The 19,758-nt window shown below is 39.6% G+C and overlaps 1 protein-coding gene across 6 annotated transcripts in view; it reads left to right on the forward strand.

The window, feature by feature from the left end:
• SGCD (sarcoglycan delta) overlaps nt 1-19,758 on the forward strand; it is a 1,063,424-nt gene that overhangs the window by 655,703 nt on the left and 387,963 nt on the right. For all 6 annotated transcript variants that reach the window (XM_051844413.2, XM_051844412.2, XM_002710335.5 and 3 more), the window contains one exon: nt 8,108-8,296. In XM_051844413.2, coding sequence (XP_051700373.1) covers nt 8,108-8,296 — 189 coding nt within the window. The remainder of the gene's footprint in view (nt 1-8,107; nt 8,297-19,758) is intronic.

Below are 19,758 nucleotides of genomic sequence, written 5' to 3' on the forward strand. Positions count from 1 at the left end.
TCTCTCTCTCCACTCTGCCTGTCAAAAAAAAAAAAAAATATAAGAGTTCGATGAGTGAGTAGGTGGGGGAAAGGCATTTTGATAAGTTCAAGTTGATATGGGAAGCTAAATAAAGTGGAATTCCCTTATCTTTTCATAGAAGTACACAAGAGGAGTATGACATTGAATGTTATTTCTGAAGGAAAATAGGTAACACCTACTCAGAACGCAAGCTTGGAAGAAAGAGGCAGAGAGGACAATTTAGAAAAACAGGCAACAATCAGATTTAGAAAAATAGGTCTTGGACCTTCAATGTCAGGAATTCCAAACAAAGGTAGTTGTCAGGTAGAAGCAAAGTGGATACTGCCCATGTTTGAGAAGGTCCACAGAGACTGCATTAAAAAAGCATGCAGAATTCTTGTGAGTGATTTTTGAATGGGCCTTGTCAGCAGTTGGGTGAGATTCCCTGGGCTTGGAAGTCCTGGGCATTAATGAAATTAAATTAAAGCAAAAAGTAGAGGGCAACAAAGATAGCTGACTTATTTTTTCTCCGTGGTAGATAAGACTTGTATGTGTTTAGTGACCAAGCAACCAAAGGCTGAAAATAATATAAAATGAAGTATATTGCTGCACCTACTTTGGGCCTTGGTTTTATTAACTGTTAAATGACAGTGTAATTCTAATAATAATTATAGATAACCACCTTGTAAGGTTTCTGCTAGTGCAAGGAGGATTCAAAGGCTCCCTGGAAAAATAGAATTAAAAGATAATTCAAGTATCCATGAACATTTTGAAGTCTGCTTGTATATGAAAATCGTTTGAAGAGAACCTGACAAGTAGTAAGAGCCCAGCAGATTTATTTACTATCATTTCTTAAAACAAACAAACAAAAACAGAAAGACACTACCACCACCACCAATAACAACCAAAAACCAAATTCTCTTAAAATTAATAATGGATTTCCTCAAAGAGCATAATGGAAATGCAAAGTCTAGCATAATTTAGCATAGGTATGAAGGGGAGAGTATAGTGTGTAAGGAGGGAGGTCGGAGGAGGATGAATAATCCAGGGAGAAGAGACAAGGAGTAGAGGTGGAGGTGGGCCCAGGATACCTCTGTGTGGAGTCTGAGTTGATGCTTAAAGCAGGACTCCCAGACTCTGATTTGGTGATTGCTAAAAATGCAAATTTCTGTGACTCAGTTCAAACTTACTAAATGAGAAACTCTTGGCATGAGATCTAAGCACATCTACATTTAACCAGTTGTCAGAATGGTTCTCATCCTTTCTATAGACTGAAAAACCACTCCCAGTGGAACTTGGGTGACTGGGCCTCCTGGTGAACTCAGTTCTGCAGTCGTGTCTGCGGTGGGGAACCCTGAGGACTTGGCTTATGCAGGTCTATTGCTTTATGAGTGAGAAAAGTGTAAGATCTGACTTTTTGGGAGCTTGAAGGATAAATAATTTCAGAGCTCAGGAAAACCTTAAAATGAGGAATACAAACAAGGTAAAAATATGATTAAGTATGTGGAATGAAAGGAAGTTAAACTCCGAGTTTGTGTAAGTGACATCAGATGCCCTGGAAGAATACTGTTGATAATAAGCTGTCTTGCATGACACTTCTTGGTTGTATGGCCTTTGATTGCCTCCTCCTGTGATAGTTATTTGTCGCTCTGCCTTGCTACGTTGACAATAAAGAGATAATTGCCTCCTTTGGCAATTGTGATAGAATTTTAAGAATTATTGATAATTGCTACATGCAAGGTAGAAAACTGACATGGAGACACACATGGTATACATAATCTACTAATACAAATAGTCTCATTAATTTTATTTTCCATAATTCCCTTTGAGAAAAAAGAAATCGTACTGAACGTTTTTAATTACATATGCTGAATTGAGTTTATTTTTGACAGTAGAAAATTTCTGTTTTGACTCTGTGTCAATGAGAATTAAATGCTACACTTGAAATTCTACCTATCTGAAAAAAAAAATGCTCACCAGCTTTTCACTCCTTTATTGCCTGTATGTTTATGGTTCTGGTCACTATAGGTATTCTTATTTTTCTTTTTGTGTATGTGCAAGGCCAGCACATGTTTCATTTTTTTTTTTTTTTAGGATTTATTCATCTATTTCTTAAGTTATAGTTACAGATAGATAGGGAGAGATAGAGGCCTTCATCTTCTGGTTCACTCCCCAGGTAGCTACAATGACCAGGGATGAGCCAAGCCAAAGCCAGGAGCTTCATCCAGGGTCTCCCATTTGGGTGACAGGGGCCGAATGCCATGAGAAGAGGAGTATTTTGGGAAGGTGTTGCTCTGCTAGGACAGCTACTAGTCAGGCATCTCTATAGGGAAATGACTGCCAGTCACAGACAGATTCCACTGCCCACAAGCTATGTGAGCTCCTCACTGACCTCCGCTTAATCAGGGCTTCCAAGTGATAAATCCTCCAAGGCCATTCAGCATAAAAGGAAATCACCATAGAAAAAGAAGATAGAGCTTAGTTGCAATTAAAATGTCTTACTTTTTGCAATTGACAGAAATATTCCACAATGTTCATGCATCCTTGGGGCCTTCCTGGATCTGTAAAGGGGCCTATTCAAGTGAGGAATTGAAATTTCAACTTGATTCCCTGGACAGCAATTTATTTTTGGAAGGAACAAGAAAAAACTCAGATTGGAGATTATTTCTCTTTCATTTTTATCATTTCAGCATGTTTTTTGAGTAGAAAAATTAATCTACTCAGCATATCTAAATTTCCCCATCTCATGCAAGATTATTGAAAACAGATGTATCCATTACCTTATGTTTGCCTGGCTAGACCTCCTGTTCAAATCCTTCGCAGAAAATGGCTTCTTGCCTTCCCTAATCTTTGCAGAGTTGGATACTAGAGTTTTCTGTTTCATGGGGCTCACTGAAGGGCTGTGGTGGAGACGCAAGAGCTGTATGATACACAGAACTGGCTATGACATCATGCAGCAAAGGATCTGAATTCTTCTCCCTGCTCAGCTGCTAATCTGTTCTGTAACATGGAAAGGAGCTCTTTCTTCCTGTCCTTGAGCCCCTCAGCTCCTCAGTAGGGATGGACAAAGGTCTTTCCAGGAGAACAAGGGCCCTGCAGAGCTGCTGCAAGGGCAGCCCCACCCTCATTCTTGCTTTCAGCAGAGTGGCTTGCTTGACTTGTTCTTGGACAAGCAAGAGTTTCTTTCAAAGAGTTTTGTCCTTAAATGATTATACTATAAAAAATGAACATTTTTTTTTATCTTTTATTTAATGAATATAAATTTCCAAAGTACGACTCATGGGTTACAATGGCTTTCCCCCCCATACCGTCCCTCCCACCCACAACCCTCCCCTTTCCCACTCCCTCTCCCCTTCCATTCACATCAAGATTCATTTTCGATTATCTTAATATACAGAAGATCAGCTTAGTATACCTTAAGTAAGGATTTCAACAGTTTGTTCCCACACAGAAACATAAAGTGAAAAATAATAGATGATTTTTTTTTAAATGATGATGAAATCAGATCAGACCTATTGTCATGTTTTTTTTTTTTAGATGTTGTTCCAAATGCTTAGAATCCTCTGGGGAACTTTTTTTTTAACCTTTCTTTCTGAGCCTCAGATTCTTTTTTTTTTTTTTTAAATGTGTGTTTAGTTTCAGCTACTTGAAAGCCATAGGTATAGCAATGCACACACACACGCACATAGAGAGAAGGAGACAGAAACAGAGAGAGAGAGAGAGAGAGAGAGAGAGAGAGAGAGAGAGAAAGAGAAAGAGAAAGAGAAAGAGAAAGATCTTCATCCACTGGTTCTTTGGTTCTTTTCTCAAATGGTCACTACAGCCAGGGCTGTGTCAGGCGAAGCCTGGAGCCTAGAACTGCATCCTTGATGTTGGGTGGTGCAGGTGACCCAGGCCACCACTTAACCTCTGTGCCTCAAAGCCCACTGAGCCCCAGATTGTAATAGAGGACGTGAGAATGTGCGTTTGTTAAGGTTCATTCAAATTTCAAATTCGGTTGAATAAATAATAAGTTCTGGGCTGTATTATTGTAGACCAATGATGTGCAATCCTGTTTGTCCTTAGAACTATCTGATGTAGTCTTGGGAAGTACTGCTATCTGGAGACTGTTCCTGTGGTTGTTATTAGATTAACCTGAGTGACTGCTATAAATCCAGGACTGAGAACCCTTGGCGGGGATAATAACTGTATTTTTTCAAGTTCCAACACTCTATATTGAAAAAAAAATCACAAGAGTTTTTTCTTGTCTTCATCCTCTTATAAATATTGACTGAAATGACAGTTTGATAAATAACTGATTTATAGTTATGTTATATGACATCATTAGTTGCAGTGAATGGTAGCAAGAAGAAGGCCAACATGTTGGCGGTATCAGTAGTTGCTACGTTCTCATTTTGGGGTGTCTTAGTGTTCATTAAGCAGAAAAAAAACAAAAAACAAAAAATGTCCCTGTATTGTTCTTACCTTTACCTTAATACAAACCATAGCCATATATACATGTTTTGACTTGTTTTTAATCAACTAATTTTATGAATGATTCCAATCACAGAGCCTTGAGATGTGATTCTAAGGTTCTGTGAACATTTCCTATTTCACAGAATAAGATTTAAGAGAAAATAAAGACCCAGTTTGCTTCAGGTTATATGCTACTCCTTTCATTTCTAATTGATCTTGGGGTATAAAAAAGGTCAGTGTGTGGTGACTGTTGTGCTCTCAGCTTCTTACAACACTTCCCTGATCTATAGGACGATAGTCAAAAGGTGACTGATGAAATGGAGGTCATCTTCCAGCACTAAACTCACTGCTCAGCTGCAAACCCAGTGACTTCAGAGCATGGAGTAGAAATTCGTGTACAAGACAACCCAGCCATACCACGCCTTGGAATTTACCCAAAGGAAATTAAATTGGCAAACAAAAAAGCTGTCTGCACCTTAATGTTTATTGCAGCTCAATTCACAATAGCCAAGACCTGGAAGCAACCCAAATGCCCATCAACAGTAGACTGGATAAAGAAATTATGGGACATGTACTCTATAGAATACTATACAGCAGTCAAAAACAACAAAATCCAGTCATTTGCAACAAGATGGAGGAATCTGGAAAACATTACGCTGAGTGAATTAAGCCAGTCCCAAAGGAGCAAATACCATATGTTCTCCCTGATTGGTGACAACTAACTGAGCACCAAAGGGGAAACCTGTTGAAGTGAAATGGACACTATGAGAAACAATGACTTGATCAGCTCTTGTCCTGACTGTTGATGTACAATATAATACTTTATCCATTTTAGTATTTTTTTTTGTTCTAGTATTATTGGTTGAAGTCTGTAATTAACACACAATTATTCTTAGGTGTTTAAATTTTAACTGAAAAGTGGTCCCTGTTAAATATAAGAGTGGTAATAAGAGAGGGAGGAGATGTACAATTTGGGACATGCTCAATCGGACTTGCCCCAAATGGCAGAGTTAAAATCATGCCAGGGGATTCCAATACAATCCCATCAAGGTGGCATGTACCAATGCCATCTCACTAGTCCAAGTGATCAATCTCAGTTCACAATTGATCACACTGATAGGTCTAAGAGTCCCACAAACAAGACTAGTGTCTGCTAATACTAACTGATAGAATAAAGGGGAGAGCGATCCAACATGGGAAGTGGGATACACAGCAGACTCATAGAATGACAGATGTCCTAAACAGCACTCTGGCCTCAGAACCAGCCCTTAAGGCATTCCTTAAGGCATTCGGATCTGGCTGAAGAGCCCATGAGAGTATTTTAGGCATGGAAAGCCAAGACACTCTGGGGAAAAAAAAAAAGAAGACCTAAATGGAAGATCTCTGCGAGTGAGATCCCAGTGGAAAGAATGGGGCCATCAAAGAAGGAGGTACCTTTCTCTGAAGAGAGGAGAGAACTTCCACTATGACTATGACCCTGTAGAAATAAGATCAAAGTCGGCAAACCCAAAAGGCTTCCATAGCCTTGGCAACTCATAACTAGAGCCTAGGGAGATTACTGATGCCATAAACAAGAGTGTCAAATTGTTAAGTCAACAACAGGAGTTCTGTGTACTTACTCCTCATGTGGGATCTGTCCTTAATGTGTTGTCCAATGTGAAGTAATGCTATAACTAGTTCTCAAACAGTATTTTTACACTTTGTGTTTCTGTGTGGGTGCAAACTGATGAAATCTTTACTTAATATATACTGAATCGATCTTCTGTATATAAAGATAATTGAAAATGAATCTTGATGTGAATGGAATGGGTGAGGGAGCGGGAGATGGGAGGGGTGCGAGTGGGAGGGAAATTATGGGGGTGGAGCCAATGTAATCCATAAACTGTACTTTGGAAATTTATATTTACTAAATAAAAAAAAATTATAAAATAAAAAAAAAATCAAGGGAAAGGAAGACATTTTCAGATGATCTGGAAAAAAAAAAGAAATTTGCATACAAGAGCTTAGACTTTTGTACACCTGAAGACAACAGCAAAGCTTGTAGTGGACAAAACAAATCACTCATTGGGTCATGATTTATGCATTCATGTTTCCCATTCATTCATTGCAGACACATACATTGAAATGTATATGTGTATTAGGCACTGGTTTCAGCAGCTAAGAATAATGTTTTGCATGAGACTGGTGTCACATAGGCCTTCACAGACCATTGTAGTTGACTGTGAATCAGAATTGACTTTTTCTAATGGAATTCCATTGATGTCTAATGGCTATGGTTTCCCTAAGGAATGTTTAGATTGTATGTGTTAGGTTGATTACCTAATAATCATCTCCTGAACCATCTGGAAGATGGCCTAGTAACCAATACGTGATTTTAGTCTTCACATTTTCATTTGTCGTCTTGGTCACTTTGGCACCACCTATTACTAACTTAATTGTTGCGGGCTAAGAATAAAACAAACAGAGGCAGCCCTTATCTGGAGGGATTGCAGTGTGCTTTCATGATGCCTATGTGAAGCAAAAATGTTTAAAGAAAGGTTGCAAAGAGTAGAAGAGGCCATGTTTTCACATGGCTCATGGCAGGTTGGGATGTTGCACTCAGAAGACCCTGTTTCAAATTCATGGTGCCACATCTGTGCAATTTAACTGTACCAAATCAATATTTTTATAGTAGCCAGATAGTTTCCATTTTAGATGACATGAATTTTGCAACTTGTATTTAATTTTGGAATTTGTTTTAGAATTTTGTAGAAGTGCTAAGCTCATCTAGACTTGTGTTGCTACTTAATGAAAGATGCTGGTACAAAGATCATTTTTGTTAATAGGAGGAATTTGGGAAAGTGTATTGACTTTTAAGGTGATTAGTTTTGTAACTTAACTCATTCTACCATGGTCAGTGTTTGGTGCATTCATGATCCCGTTAGCCTGTAAGCTCCTGGAAGGCATATTCATATCTTACTTGACTTTTAGCCTTTTTAAATTTATTAAATAAGTTGATGAATAAAAGTTAGAATTGCCTAATTCCTAAGGGCTAAATCAGAGAGTGGTGAAGTATCACACTTGTTGAAGATTCCTGAGTCAAGTGGGACTTGAACTGTGTGTCCACCTGGACCCCTTTAAACTGAAATACAGGAAAGGTCAAAATGATTATTTTTGCCCCTAGCTGTCTTAATACAGAATGAAAGCCTTGGAGGATTTCTTTTCTATACTCCTAACTCCAAATTAATTGCTAGAATAATGTTTTGACACTATACTGTACAAGATGAACTATTGAGGCTAATGTACTTTCTCAGAACCATTGCAAATTTAACTGTCAGGCCTTTGATAGGCCTTTGAGTGTATCCATAGTAAAGATGCTGGAATTTTAAGGGTCATTTGGACAATCACTTTCTGGGAGTCCCTGTCCTCCCAGCATAGGTGTAAATGTTGATGTTGAGACACAATGGAAGTGATGAGCTGCACAAGAAGGAGCGCGTTCAAGCAAGCACGCAGAGGAGCTACTTAGGTCCAGAAGAAGCCGTTCTTTGGAGTTGCCAGGAGGGTGGAAATGTACAGACAGCAGCCAGCCATATCTCTTCATCAGTTGATTTTTCCTTTTCCTTTTTCTCAGCAGTTTAATGGGAGTGCTTCTCTCTTGCCTTGTTTGTTTCAGATGCCTCAGGAACAGTACACGCACCACCGGAGCACCATGCCCAGTGCTGAGGGGCCACAGGTATACAAAGTGGGGATTTACGGCTGGCGGAAGAGATGCCTGTATTTCTTTGTCCTGCTCCTCATGATTTTAATACTGGTGAACTTGGCCATGACCATCTGGATCCTCAAAGTCATGAACTTCACAATTGTAAGTACACCCACATGGATTTCTTTAGTTCTTATTGAGGAAAAAGGAAGGTTGGTGCATGATGATGAAAAATGTGGGAAAGTAACGATAGTAGGATTCAACATATCCTACTACCAGATGCTTGGGTTGAAAAGTATTTCTATTTAAATTGAATAAGGGCATTGGCTTCTATCTGATCTCAGTGCTTCCTTCTTTACTAACTCTTGTATGTTTTCCCTTTGTTGTGCTGTGTTTCCATATCCTAAGCTTTGAAGCACTTTTAATAATGCAGGAATAAATATGGAATAATACCAAGTAGAGATTATACAGAAGTTTGTGAAGCAGTGGTGATCAAACATTAGATTAATAGTATGATGTGGTCTACAAATTTAAATTGTCTACACCTGATTGTCCAGCCCTGTGGTAATCTGAGAATCTCTTCAGTTGTATAGCAAGTCTTGCCACTGTGCGGGAGAGATGGAAATGAGAGGACTATAGCTGTATCTTATATTTGAAGAATTTGGGTATAGGCTTCTTTGAAGAAATTCTTGCTGTTGGTGTTTAGGGGCCCTGTACCAACTGGGCATTGATTTGCTGAAATTCTAATGAAAAGAAACTCCTGGAAAAATGGCTTCTGAAGTCATTCTGTGGATTTTCCCTTAGCAACTCCAGTCCGTGCCAGCAATGTGAGTGACTTCATTTATTAGTGAGGAGCGCATGAGCAGTAAGCTGCTGCCCTGAGGATGCTTTGCTTTCCTGTTCTGATGTCAGAAGTCACTAATGAGATGAGCAATCAAAACGCATCTATCTGATAAAGAAATTTAAGCGTAACAACATTAACAGTAAGGCTTTCCTGTGAAAATCTGAAAGATGTTAGTGGGCATCACAGTTTCTGATTTACAGAGTTCCTTTTTATGCATAATACCGTAAGTAGAGTCAGACTTCCTTGCCTTTGCTTGGATAGCATCTCTGGTTCAAAACCTTTCCTTTGTGCTAAGTATAGTCTGTTCATGCATCTCTTATACTTAACTCTCTAAATACCTGTCGTCATGTGTGATTCCCAGACTAAAGCTTGAGAAGGGTAAGGGCTACATCTTTCCTGTATTTGCCTTCACCTGTTGCTCATGATAGGTCCTCTTGGTGCTGACTGAATGGGGTCTCCGTAAGCCAAGGTTAGATAAATAGGTTCAGGCATCAGAATGACTGACTTTTAATCATTTGTGGTTAAAGCTAGGAAGCTATGTCATCAAGCAGTTACCTGTTAACAATAAATTGTGAAACAGTTTGGTTCTTCTAAAATAATAGGAAAAAAGCTGTATAGGAAAAATAACTTAGAAGATTATATGGGTCAGTTTTCATGGGATTGTTGGGATCCAAGTTCATGTGTTCTAAAATATTGGAACATACTTCTGTTTCTGAGTTGGACTCAATAATCATTTTTTGAACTTGGATTTATTTTCTTTTTAAATAAGAGTCTAGTGTTGAATCATGGGAGAAAGATGTAACCAATTTTGAGTCTAGATAGTGCATGGGTGGGAATGCAGTAGAATGGGGAAGGTTATTGGAGCTTAGGGCTATCAAGTATCCTCAATCCATTTGATCTCAAATCAGTGACCACAATTACCAAGTTTTGATGTGACAGTTCTGTGATGTCCTTAGTTCCTACTTCAGAATTTGTGAAATAGGAAACCTTGTGTATTATAATATTAATCAGGACAAGGCTGAAGCTGGGAGAGTGGCATGGGGGCTAAAAAATCAAAAGAGATTTGAAAGTTGGAATTGACTAACCCTGAATACTGGTGAGAGTTGAGGGATCAGAGGGTGTTTTGAAAAGTACCAGTTTTTGGCTTCTGAGATGATTGGATGGTAGAGCACATGAAGCAAGATTTAATTGATTATCTCCCCAGTGGAATTTACCTGGAACTCATGTGACCCCTTAATCTCTTACTTGAGAGTAATTGCCCTAATTCCATGTGTTGTATTTTTTACCCTAGTTCAGTATTAACTTCACTCATAATATCTGACTGATGTAGAGTCAAGAGGGGCAGAAAATATCTACTGAAACTTCATAGTTAGGAAAGTATATAAATAAAGCTTTTGAAATACATTTTATCTGGCAATCTTAATTGAAACATATGTAAATGTGTATCATAGGAAAATGTATATTGCACACCACTTCACTCTGAGTGTATGTGAACTTGGGGAGCAATATGACATTAAGGTAATAATCTATATGAAATCAGCTATTTCCTGTAGTTAACTAAATTGATTGCTAAAGTTGAGACTTTCAAGCACTTTACCAAACCAGGTACTTACTGAGGTAAGAATAGTGCCATTATGAGCAATAATTGGGATTTTAAAGCAGTAGAGCATTTGAGCAGATAGAACTAAAGTGTTAGAAAATTGGTGTTGCCCTGTAAGCTAAAAGCATATTTTCCATCAATCATAGTATAAAATATATTCTTCTAGAATTATGTTTCTATTGCACAAATAGTAATTTACTGTCAGTGAAGATGTGAGGAAAAGAACGTGCAGCCCTAACCAGTCTTAATTTGAGAATGTGAGTTGAACGAACAAAAGAAATCAATGAGATGACAGCAAAGCATTTGAATCAGATATTTACAAATATTCACCAATAGGAACACAGGATTATTTTGTATGCTTGGGATATTTTGTAGTTTGGACTTTGGGAAAGCTAACAATGTAATCAAACCCTCTGAGAGATAATGAACCAAGATAGTGAGGTCATCTGAAAGTGTTTCTGATGGCTTGGCAGTTTATCCAAGAGTGGATATCTAGGATTTTGTGTTATTGTCAGCCTTATGCTCTGTGCTATTCCCTGGGTTGTATAATGGAAGACTCCTTCCAAGATAGCAATCTGCGCAAACATCCAACCAAGTTATCTTTGATTCAGAGGAAAATTATTTTGTTTTCCTCTGCGCTTAGTAGAATAGCCTGTTGTTTATTTTCACTTTCTAAGTTGGAGAGTGTGTGTGTTATCTCTAGTGTAAACACACCTTATTTACTGTATTATGCACTGTACTTTGAAAGTTACTAATGTTTATTAGACTTATTTAGGGCTCATCACTGTAAATGACATCAATGCTCTCCGATTTAATTTCGAAACAACTCTGCAAACTTTGTAATGTTATCTCCATTGTACTCAAAGGAAAGTCAGTATTCAAAGAGGTTGAGTGACTTGATGAAACATAGACAACTAATACATGAAACGGTGTTGCTTGGCTTCCAAGCCCAACATTGCTGTTAGCCTGTGCCTACTGTTCGTGATTGCTGCAATGAAGCATCTCTTCAGCGAAGTGCTGAAGCTGGCAAATGCCTCGTTATGTTTGGTGTTCAGTGCTCACAAATTCTGCTTCCATCTGGGGTGTCCAGTCACAATTTTCTGCTTTGGGTAGTTATGTGGCCAATTGTTATCTCACTTCTCTTTGCACTGTAGCTGGTGACTTCCCTGCAGCCCCCTTCTCTTTTGCTCCTTTGTTTTAGCATGAGCATTTATAGTAAACTCAGTACTGCACCAGTGTTCCTATCTGAACACTGTTCTGAAGATTCCATGAGTTAATTCACTGGAAGCATTTATAGCAGGACAACCCAGTGTTGGCAACAGAAAGTCCTGAAAGAATATACACAAATGTGCAGTGGTTAAAGACTCAGACTTGTTACATGGAGTTCTGGGTTTTGCCACTTACTACATGGCTTTAGACACATTTGTCAACATTTTTTCTGCTGCCATTTTCTTAGAGTAATAGTAATATCTATCTCATAGGATTGTTGTGAAGATCAGAGGAAGGATAAATCTGAAGTATTTAGAACAGAGCTTGACACATAGTGTTCTATCTAAGTATTTGAATCATCATCATTTTTGTAGGCTCTTTTGTACAAGTCACTGTGCTGTTGAAATTTGCAAAAATTACTGAACTGACATTTATCTAGGGAGCTACTATTACGGTACCAACTTTACAAGGAGTGGGGGGAATTAGTAACTTGAATTAAGATGGCATAGTTACGAAATGATGGAGTAGAGATACAGACCTAAGCTATCTGGTTCTGGTACCTGGTAACTTATAAACCACATTGCCTTTCTCCTTGGGGAATCAGTATAGAGGTGAATAAGTGGACTAGGTGTGCTGTAAGACTTCTATTTGGACATGACTATTTTTCTTTGGAATTTCTCTTGGTTGTGTGAAATCTTACTCTGTAGAGGGCTATTGCTTCTCCCCACACATCCAATATCCCAATCCATGTAACCCGGCCTCAACGACCTTCCAAAATATGGAGCTATAGGTAATCTGTACCATCCTTTAGCACAAGTTGTTATTAAGTAGCAAAACTAAAATGGCTTAAGGGTCATCAAAAGATGGCACGATCTCTTGCCCCCAGTTCATATAAAACTAGATGAAATAGAAATCTTAGCAGTCACCTTATCAAGCATCCTTACCTTGTAGGTAATGGAACCAAAGTGGATAATTGGGTTCTCTGACCTAGCTTCAGCGTGCGAGCTGCCCTGAGAAGTTCTCAGGAGAAGAGCTCTCCTTCGATTATTTTCTTTAGTGTATCTTTTTTTTTTTTCCCCAGAGATTTTATTTATTTGTTTGAGAGGTAGAGTTATAGACAGAGGGAAAGATAGAAAGCTCTTCCTTCTGCTGGTTCACTCCCCAAATTGCCGCAGCGGCTGGAGCTGCGCTAATCCGAAGCCAGAAGCTTCTTCTGGTCTCCCACATGGGTGCAGGGGCCCAAGCCCTTGGGCCATCTTCTGCTGCTTTCCAAGGCCATAGCAGAGAGCTAGACCAGAAGTAGAACCGCTGGGACTAGAACCAGTGCCCGTATGGGATGCCAGTACCACAGGCAGAGGATTAACCTACTGGGCCCTCATTCTTTTCTTACAACCTTAGTCCATGCCTGAAATATAGTCATGTTCCATATGAGGAATATTGAAAAAGTTCAAGGAAAATGAAATTCACAGATTAATTTTGTGCAAAAACTTTTGAAATTGATGCATAACTTTTTGAAGACCTATTATATGTGTTTATTTCTTGTAAATTGTTTTTTGCAAACTGTGTACAAGAGAAAATGGAGATCAAATACCTGGTTGCTAGTGGGCTTATGGCAGGCCCCTCAGTAAACTGTGGCTATCTGTAACTATTAGATGGATTTCCTGATTTCTATTTCTCTTTACATTTATTAAAATTGCAAAATCCAAACCATTGTTGTTTGTGATCATGTGAGAAGTTAATGTTCATTTACTTAATAATAAACAGAACTAATGTTAAAATTTTCCCACATATTTCTCATTAAAAAAACCCATACAGTGTAGGTTCCATTATCATCTCCATTTTACAAATAAGGAAGCAAAGACTCTAAGAAGTGCAGTAACTTGCCCAAGGTCACACAGTTGGTGACTGATGAAGCTGGGGTTGGGTTTCAGGGAGTCTGGCTCTGGAGCCCATGCTCTTAATCAGTACACTGTGTTGCCCATCTTCCAAGTGCTATTTTTCATGATGACAAATTGAGTTTGTTCAGTGCAGTGTCTAAAACATGATTTATTTACCTCAAAGTAAGATAACGATCCACTGAGGGTCAGAGGAAGGCGTTCTAATACTTGGAAATTGGACACATTGTGAACCAATAAAAGCAGAGAGAATGGCCGGTGTGTCCCGTAACTGAGGACACTGACACATGGTCTGTTTTGGGAATGCTCAGAGCACTGTGACCCAGTCAAACCAACTCAAGGAGAAGGAATTGAGGATATCCATGGAGCAGGAGGAAGGGGAATGGGACCTCACGGAATTCAGGACACCAGTGGAACCAGGCGTGAGCTTCTAAGCAGCGCGACTAGAGCTCTGTCTAGAGCCCAGATTTCTTAGGGGATGCATGCGCTCCCTCCGGCTTTCCTGATCCAGAAGGCCTAAGTCTTACCTCTGAGGACCTACTTTGAAGTCCAGGTTCCCTCTACACTTCCTGCTACTGATGAACTCCCTGTGTCACTCAAGTTTTGTAGGTCCTTAGAACTGCAGCCTGCATCCCTTTGATCTTCCGTATATAACGACCTTTGCCCTTCAATCTCATGCCCACTTGTCCTAGTCTCTTGTTATGCAGGTGAAATTGCAGAGAAGGAACTATATCAGCCCAGCAGGTTGTTGGCTTCCATGCCCATGGTCCATGGAAGATGCCTTGTCCGGCTGTTGCTGGGGAAAGCAATGTCACCTCACTCACACAGTCCTGTTACTTAAGCAGCTGGTCTCAACTCCTTTCCCTTGAAAGGACAGAATTAACTTCAAAATTGTATATACAACTCATCTGCAATCCTCTTTGCCCTTTTAAAGATATTTTCTTGTCTGTTCTCTCTAAAGCTCTCCCAGATAGGGGCAGTGACTACCCTCCTTGTGCTTTGCTGTGCCTTGTGTCCAGGAGTGGGAGAGCATTTGACACTACAGTCACTTCTTTTCCTGTCCGTCTCCACTGCCAGGCTGCAAGCTCCAGAAGATGAAAGTGAAACTGTGCATCTTTCTTTCTTTCTTCTTCCTTTTTTTTTTTTTGACATGCAGTGTTAGAGAGACAGAGAGAGGTTTTCCTTCCATTGGCTCACCCCCTAAATGGCTGCTACGGCCAGCACACTGCGCCAATCTGAAGCCAGGAGCCAGGTGCTTCCTCCTGGTCTCCCATGCGAGTGCACGGCCCAAGCACTTGGGCCATCCTCCACTGCACTTCCAGGCCACAGCAGAGAGCTGGACTGGAAGAGGGGCAACTGGGACAGAATCCGGCACCCCAACTGGGACTAGAACCTGGGGTGCCGGCGCCGCAGGAAGAGGATTAGCCTAGTGAGCCACGGTGCCGGCCGAAACTGCGTCTTTTACCCCAATCTTTAAACACTTACTTTAGCATATAGTGGATATTTAGAATATGTTTTTTGATGAATGAGTGGAGGAAAATTATGAATAGGAAGTCACTCTAAATTAAATATATAAAGATGGGTTAATCGAGCTTTATTTGGCTTTTAAAATGAAATATTAGTTGAGTTATTAAGGTAGACAGATCATAAATGAGATGAGTGCTTGAATTTGATTATGAAAAGGTATTTTTAACACAGATACTCCCTTCTGTGTGCATCAGCTACCTGCTACTCTTTAATTACACAAGATGAGAAGAGTAATGAGGAATGTGAAATAGATTAGAAGTAGGAGACTTCATTCTGCTTACTCTACAGATTAGGTCAACAAATGAGAGAAAACATGTTCTTAGTATCAGTAAAACTTTCCACCTGACACTCTGGGATTCTATTTTGTGTATGTGAGAAGCACCCACTTCAGGGCAGATGCCAGCTTCACTCGGGTCTTGGAGAGAGCCTTCAATATGGAGAGTGTCATGCCTCCGTCTCAGTCCTTTGATTATCATGTCCATTTTTAATCCATTAGCCCAAATGCTAATTAACCTGAAAAATTACCAACATGTTATTTTTAAAGCAACATGAAAATTGTAATGCAGAAAAAATGCAAAAAATTCCTTTTGTTCCGTGGTCAGCCCTAGGTATGCCTCTCTTTCATCTACTTTGTTTGAGATACTTTGTACCTTTGCAAGAATGTCAGTCATCAAGGACGATTTTAATATTGTAATTGCTACAAAAATGAGATGAAACAAGAAAGTTACAAGCTTACACAAATTAGTGGGCATGCTTGCTTGAATTTACGAATTATTTCCTAAGCACACTACTTTTGCAGTATACTATGCTTTGTCTAAAAACTAAAGAATACCTTAAAACAATCCTTCACCTTAATAGCTCATAATTTACCAGGAAAAAATACCACGTATATAAGCTTATTTATTTTTTGCCTTGACATCTTTCATTTTACGTTTTTAAAATATTTGAGAGGAAAAAAAAGTTAAAGGAGAGACAGAGAGAGACAGAGACAGAGACAGAGAGCTGCTGATGGACTCCCCACATGGCTACCAAGAGCCAGAAAGTTCTTCCTGGCCTTCTCCAAGGTGCAATGGCCCAAACACTTGGGCCGTCTTCTGCTTTCCAGGGCCCATTAGCAGGAAGCTGGATCAGAAGTGCTGCAGCTGGGACTCAGCTGGCACCCATATAGGATGCTGCCATTACAGGTGGCAGATTAACCCACTGTGTCACAGCGCCAGCCCTCTAATTTTACATACTAACTAACAATAATTGTACATGTTTTAGGGGCTGTCGTCCGACACTTCAATACATACATACAGTATAATCTGATGAAATCAGGCTAATCGGCATTTCCTCTTTGACATTACTTTATGATTAGAAGCTCAGAGGCCCTTCTCTTTGTTCATAAAACACAGGCCAGGAAATGATGGACTATAGTCATGTGAGTACACTGTGTAACACCATGGAATGAATTCCTTCATTGTCACTCTGGTTGGGTACCTGGTGTCCACATTCCCTCTAAACATCCCCTCTCCAGAGTCTAGTAATCACCATTCTGTGTTACAATTGAGTTTCTTTCTTTCTTTCTTTCTTTCTTTCTTTCTTTCTTTCTTTCTTTCTTTCTTTCTTTCTTTCTTTCTTTCTTTCTTTCTTTCTTTCTTTCTTTCTTTCTTTTTTTGACAGGCAGAGTGGATAGTGAGAGAGAGAGACAGAGAGAAAGGTCTTCCTTTTGCCATTGGTTCACCCTCCAATGGCTGCCACGGCTGGCGCGCTGCAGCCAGTGCACCGTGCTGATCTGAAGGAAGGAGCCAGGTGCTTATCCTGGTCTCCCATGGGGTGCAGGGCCCAAGCACTTGGGCCATCCTCCACTGCCTTCCCTGGCCACAGCAGAGAGCTGGCCTGGAAGAAGGGGAACCCGAAAAGAATCCGGCTCCCCAACCCGGACTAGAACCCAGTGTGCCGGCGCCGCTAGGTGGAGGATTAGCCTATTGAGCTGCGGCACCGGCCACAATTGAGTTTCTTTTTTTATCTTCCACATATGTGTGATAACATGTAGTATTTGTCTTACTGTATATGGTTCTTTCACTGTCCTCTGCATGTGGTATGAATAATAGGATTTCATTGTTTTTCTGGCTGAATATTAGTCTACTGTGATTATATACCACATTATGTTTCCATTCAGTGATGGACACCTTGTTTGATTCCATACCTTGGATACTGCAGGCAGTGCTTTCGTGTACCTGGTGGGGCAGATGCCTCTTTGATAAAATAATTCCATGTCTTTTGGCTATATGCTTGGTAATGGGATTACGGGATCAGGAATTCTATTTCGAGGTTTTGCAGGAATCACCATACAGTTCTCTTTGCAGTCTGTGCTAAGTTACATTCCCACTGAAAGTGTCAGAGTTCCCCTTTCACCACATCCTCGCCAGCATTGCTGCTGCCTGTCTTGAATAACAGTCGGTCTGATGGGGGTGAGGAGTTACCTCGGTATGGCTTTGATTTGTATTTCCTTGATGACTAATGATACCAAGAATTTTTTCATGTATTTATTGGCCATTTGTATTTTTTTGTTTTTAGAACTGTATTTTCAGATTCATTGTCCATTTCTTAATTGCATTGGTTGTTTTATTTTGTTGAGTTTTTTGAGTTCCTGATATTTTTCTGGATATTAATGCTCTACTGGATAAGTGCCTTGCAAATATCTTCTTATACTGTATCTTCTCTGTTGATGGTTTCCTTTGCAGCACAGACACACTCCAGGTTTTGATATAATTCCGTTTATCTAGTTTGGCTTTTGTTACCTATGCTTTTGGTATCTTATATGTAAAAATCATCACACATACCAATGTTATAAGATGTATCAACTTTGTTTCTTATAGCATTTTCATGGTCAGATCTTGTATTTAGGACTATGATCCATTTTGATCCATTTTGAGTTCATTTTTATATATGGTGAGAGGTAGGTATCTAATTGTGTTTTTCTACATATATATGTCCAGCTTTTCCAGCACTATGTATTATTTTAATATTTTCCACTGAAAAGTGATCCCTGTTAGGAATTTGGAAAACATTATGTTGAGTGAAATAAGCCAATCCCAAAGGGACAAATACCACTTGTTCTCCTTGATAGGTGACAACTAACTGAGCACCAAAAAGGAAACCTGTTAAAGTGAAATGAACACTATGAGAAACGGTGACTTGATCAGCCCTCACCCTGACTGTTGATGAGCAGCTTAATATGTTATCCCTCTTAGTATTTTTTTGTTTGTTCTACTTAATACTTTTGGTTGACTACTGTAATCAATACACAGTTCTTCTTAAGTGCTGAAGCTTAACTGAAAAGTGATCACTGTTAAATATAAGAGTGGGAATAAGAGAGGGAAGAGATGTGCAATTCGGGACATGCTCAAGCTGACTCTACCGTCAAACGGTAGAGTTAGAAACATACCAGGGGATTCCAATTCAATCCCATCGAGGTGGCATGTACCAATGCCATCTCACTAGTCCCAGTGATCAATTTCTGTTCACAATTGATCATAATGATAGGACTAAGAAACAAAGGGATCACATAAACAAGAATAGTGTCTGCAAATACTAGCTGATAGAATCAAAAAGGGAGAGAATGATCCAACATGGGAAGTGAGATACACAGCAGACCCATAGAATGGCAAATGTCCTAACAGCACTCTGGCCTCAGAATCAGCCCTTAAGGCATGCGGATCCGGCTGAAATGCCCATGAGAGTATTTCAGGCATGGAAAGCCAAGACACTCTGGGGGAAAAAAAAAAAAAACCTAAATGAAAGATCTCTGTGAGTGAGATCCCAGTGGAAAGAACGGGTCATCAAAGAAGGAGGTACCTTTCTCTGAAGGGAGGAGAGAACTTCCACTTTGACCATGGTCTTGTCTAAATATGATCAGAGTCAGTGAACTCAGGGGGCTTCCATAGCCTTGGCAGCTCATGACAAGAGCCTAGGGTGATTACTGATGCCATAAACAAGAGTGTCAATTTGTTAAGTCAACAACAGGAGTCACTGTGCACTTACTCCTCATGTAGGATCTTTGTCCTTAGTGTGCTGTACATTGAGATTTAATACTATAACTAGTACTCAAACAGTATTTTTCACTTTATGTTCCTGTGTGGGAGCAAACTGTTGAAATCTTTACTTAATGTATGCTAAACTGATCTTCTGTATATAAAGAGAATCGAAAATGAATCTTGATGTGAATGGAAGGGGAGAGGGAGTGGATAAGGGGAGGGTTGCGGGTTGGAGGGACGTTATGGGGGGAAGCCATTGTAATCCATATTTTGTACTTTGGAAATTTATATTCATTAAATAAAAGTTAAAAAAAATATTTTCCAGAAATGGTATGTATTTTAAGGATGTGTGAAAAGAGAAATGCACTAAAGTTAGTAGGTACTAGGAGACTCTTAAGCCTTATCTCAAAGGATGGATAAGGCTTTTTGAGTGGTGTTCAAAGGATGGATAAGGCTTTTTGAGTGGTGTTCAAAGTAGAGAAAGCATTCTGGTTATACCCCTGAAATGGGCAGTGCCTTGCGGCGCCAGC

Source organism: Oryctolagus cuniculus, chromosome 6 (assembly GCF_964237555.1).
Source record: "Oryctolagus cuniculus chromosome 6, mOryCun1.1, whole genome shotgun sequence".
NCBI classification, from domain to species: Eukaryota; Metazoa; Chordata; class Mammalia; order Lagomorpha; family Leporidae; genus Oryctolagus; species Oryctolagus cuniculus.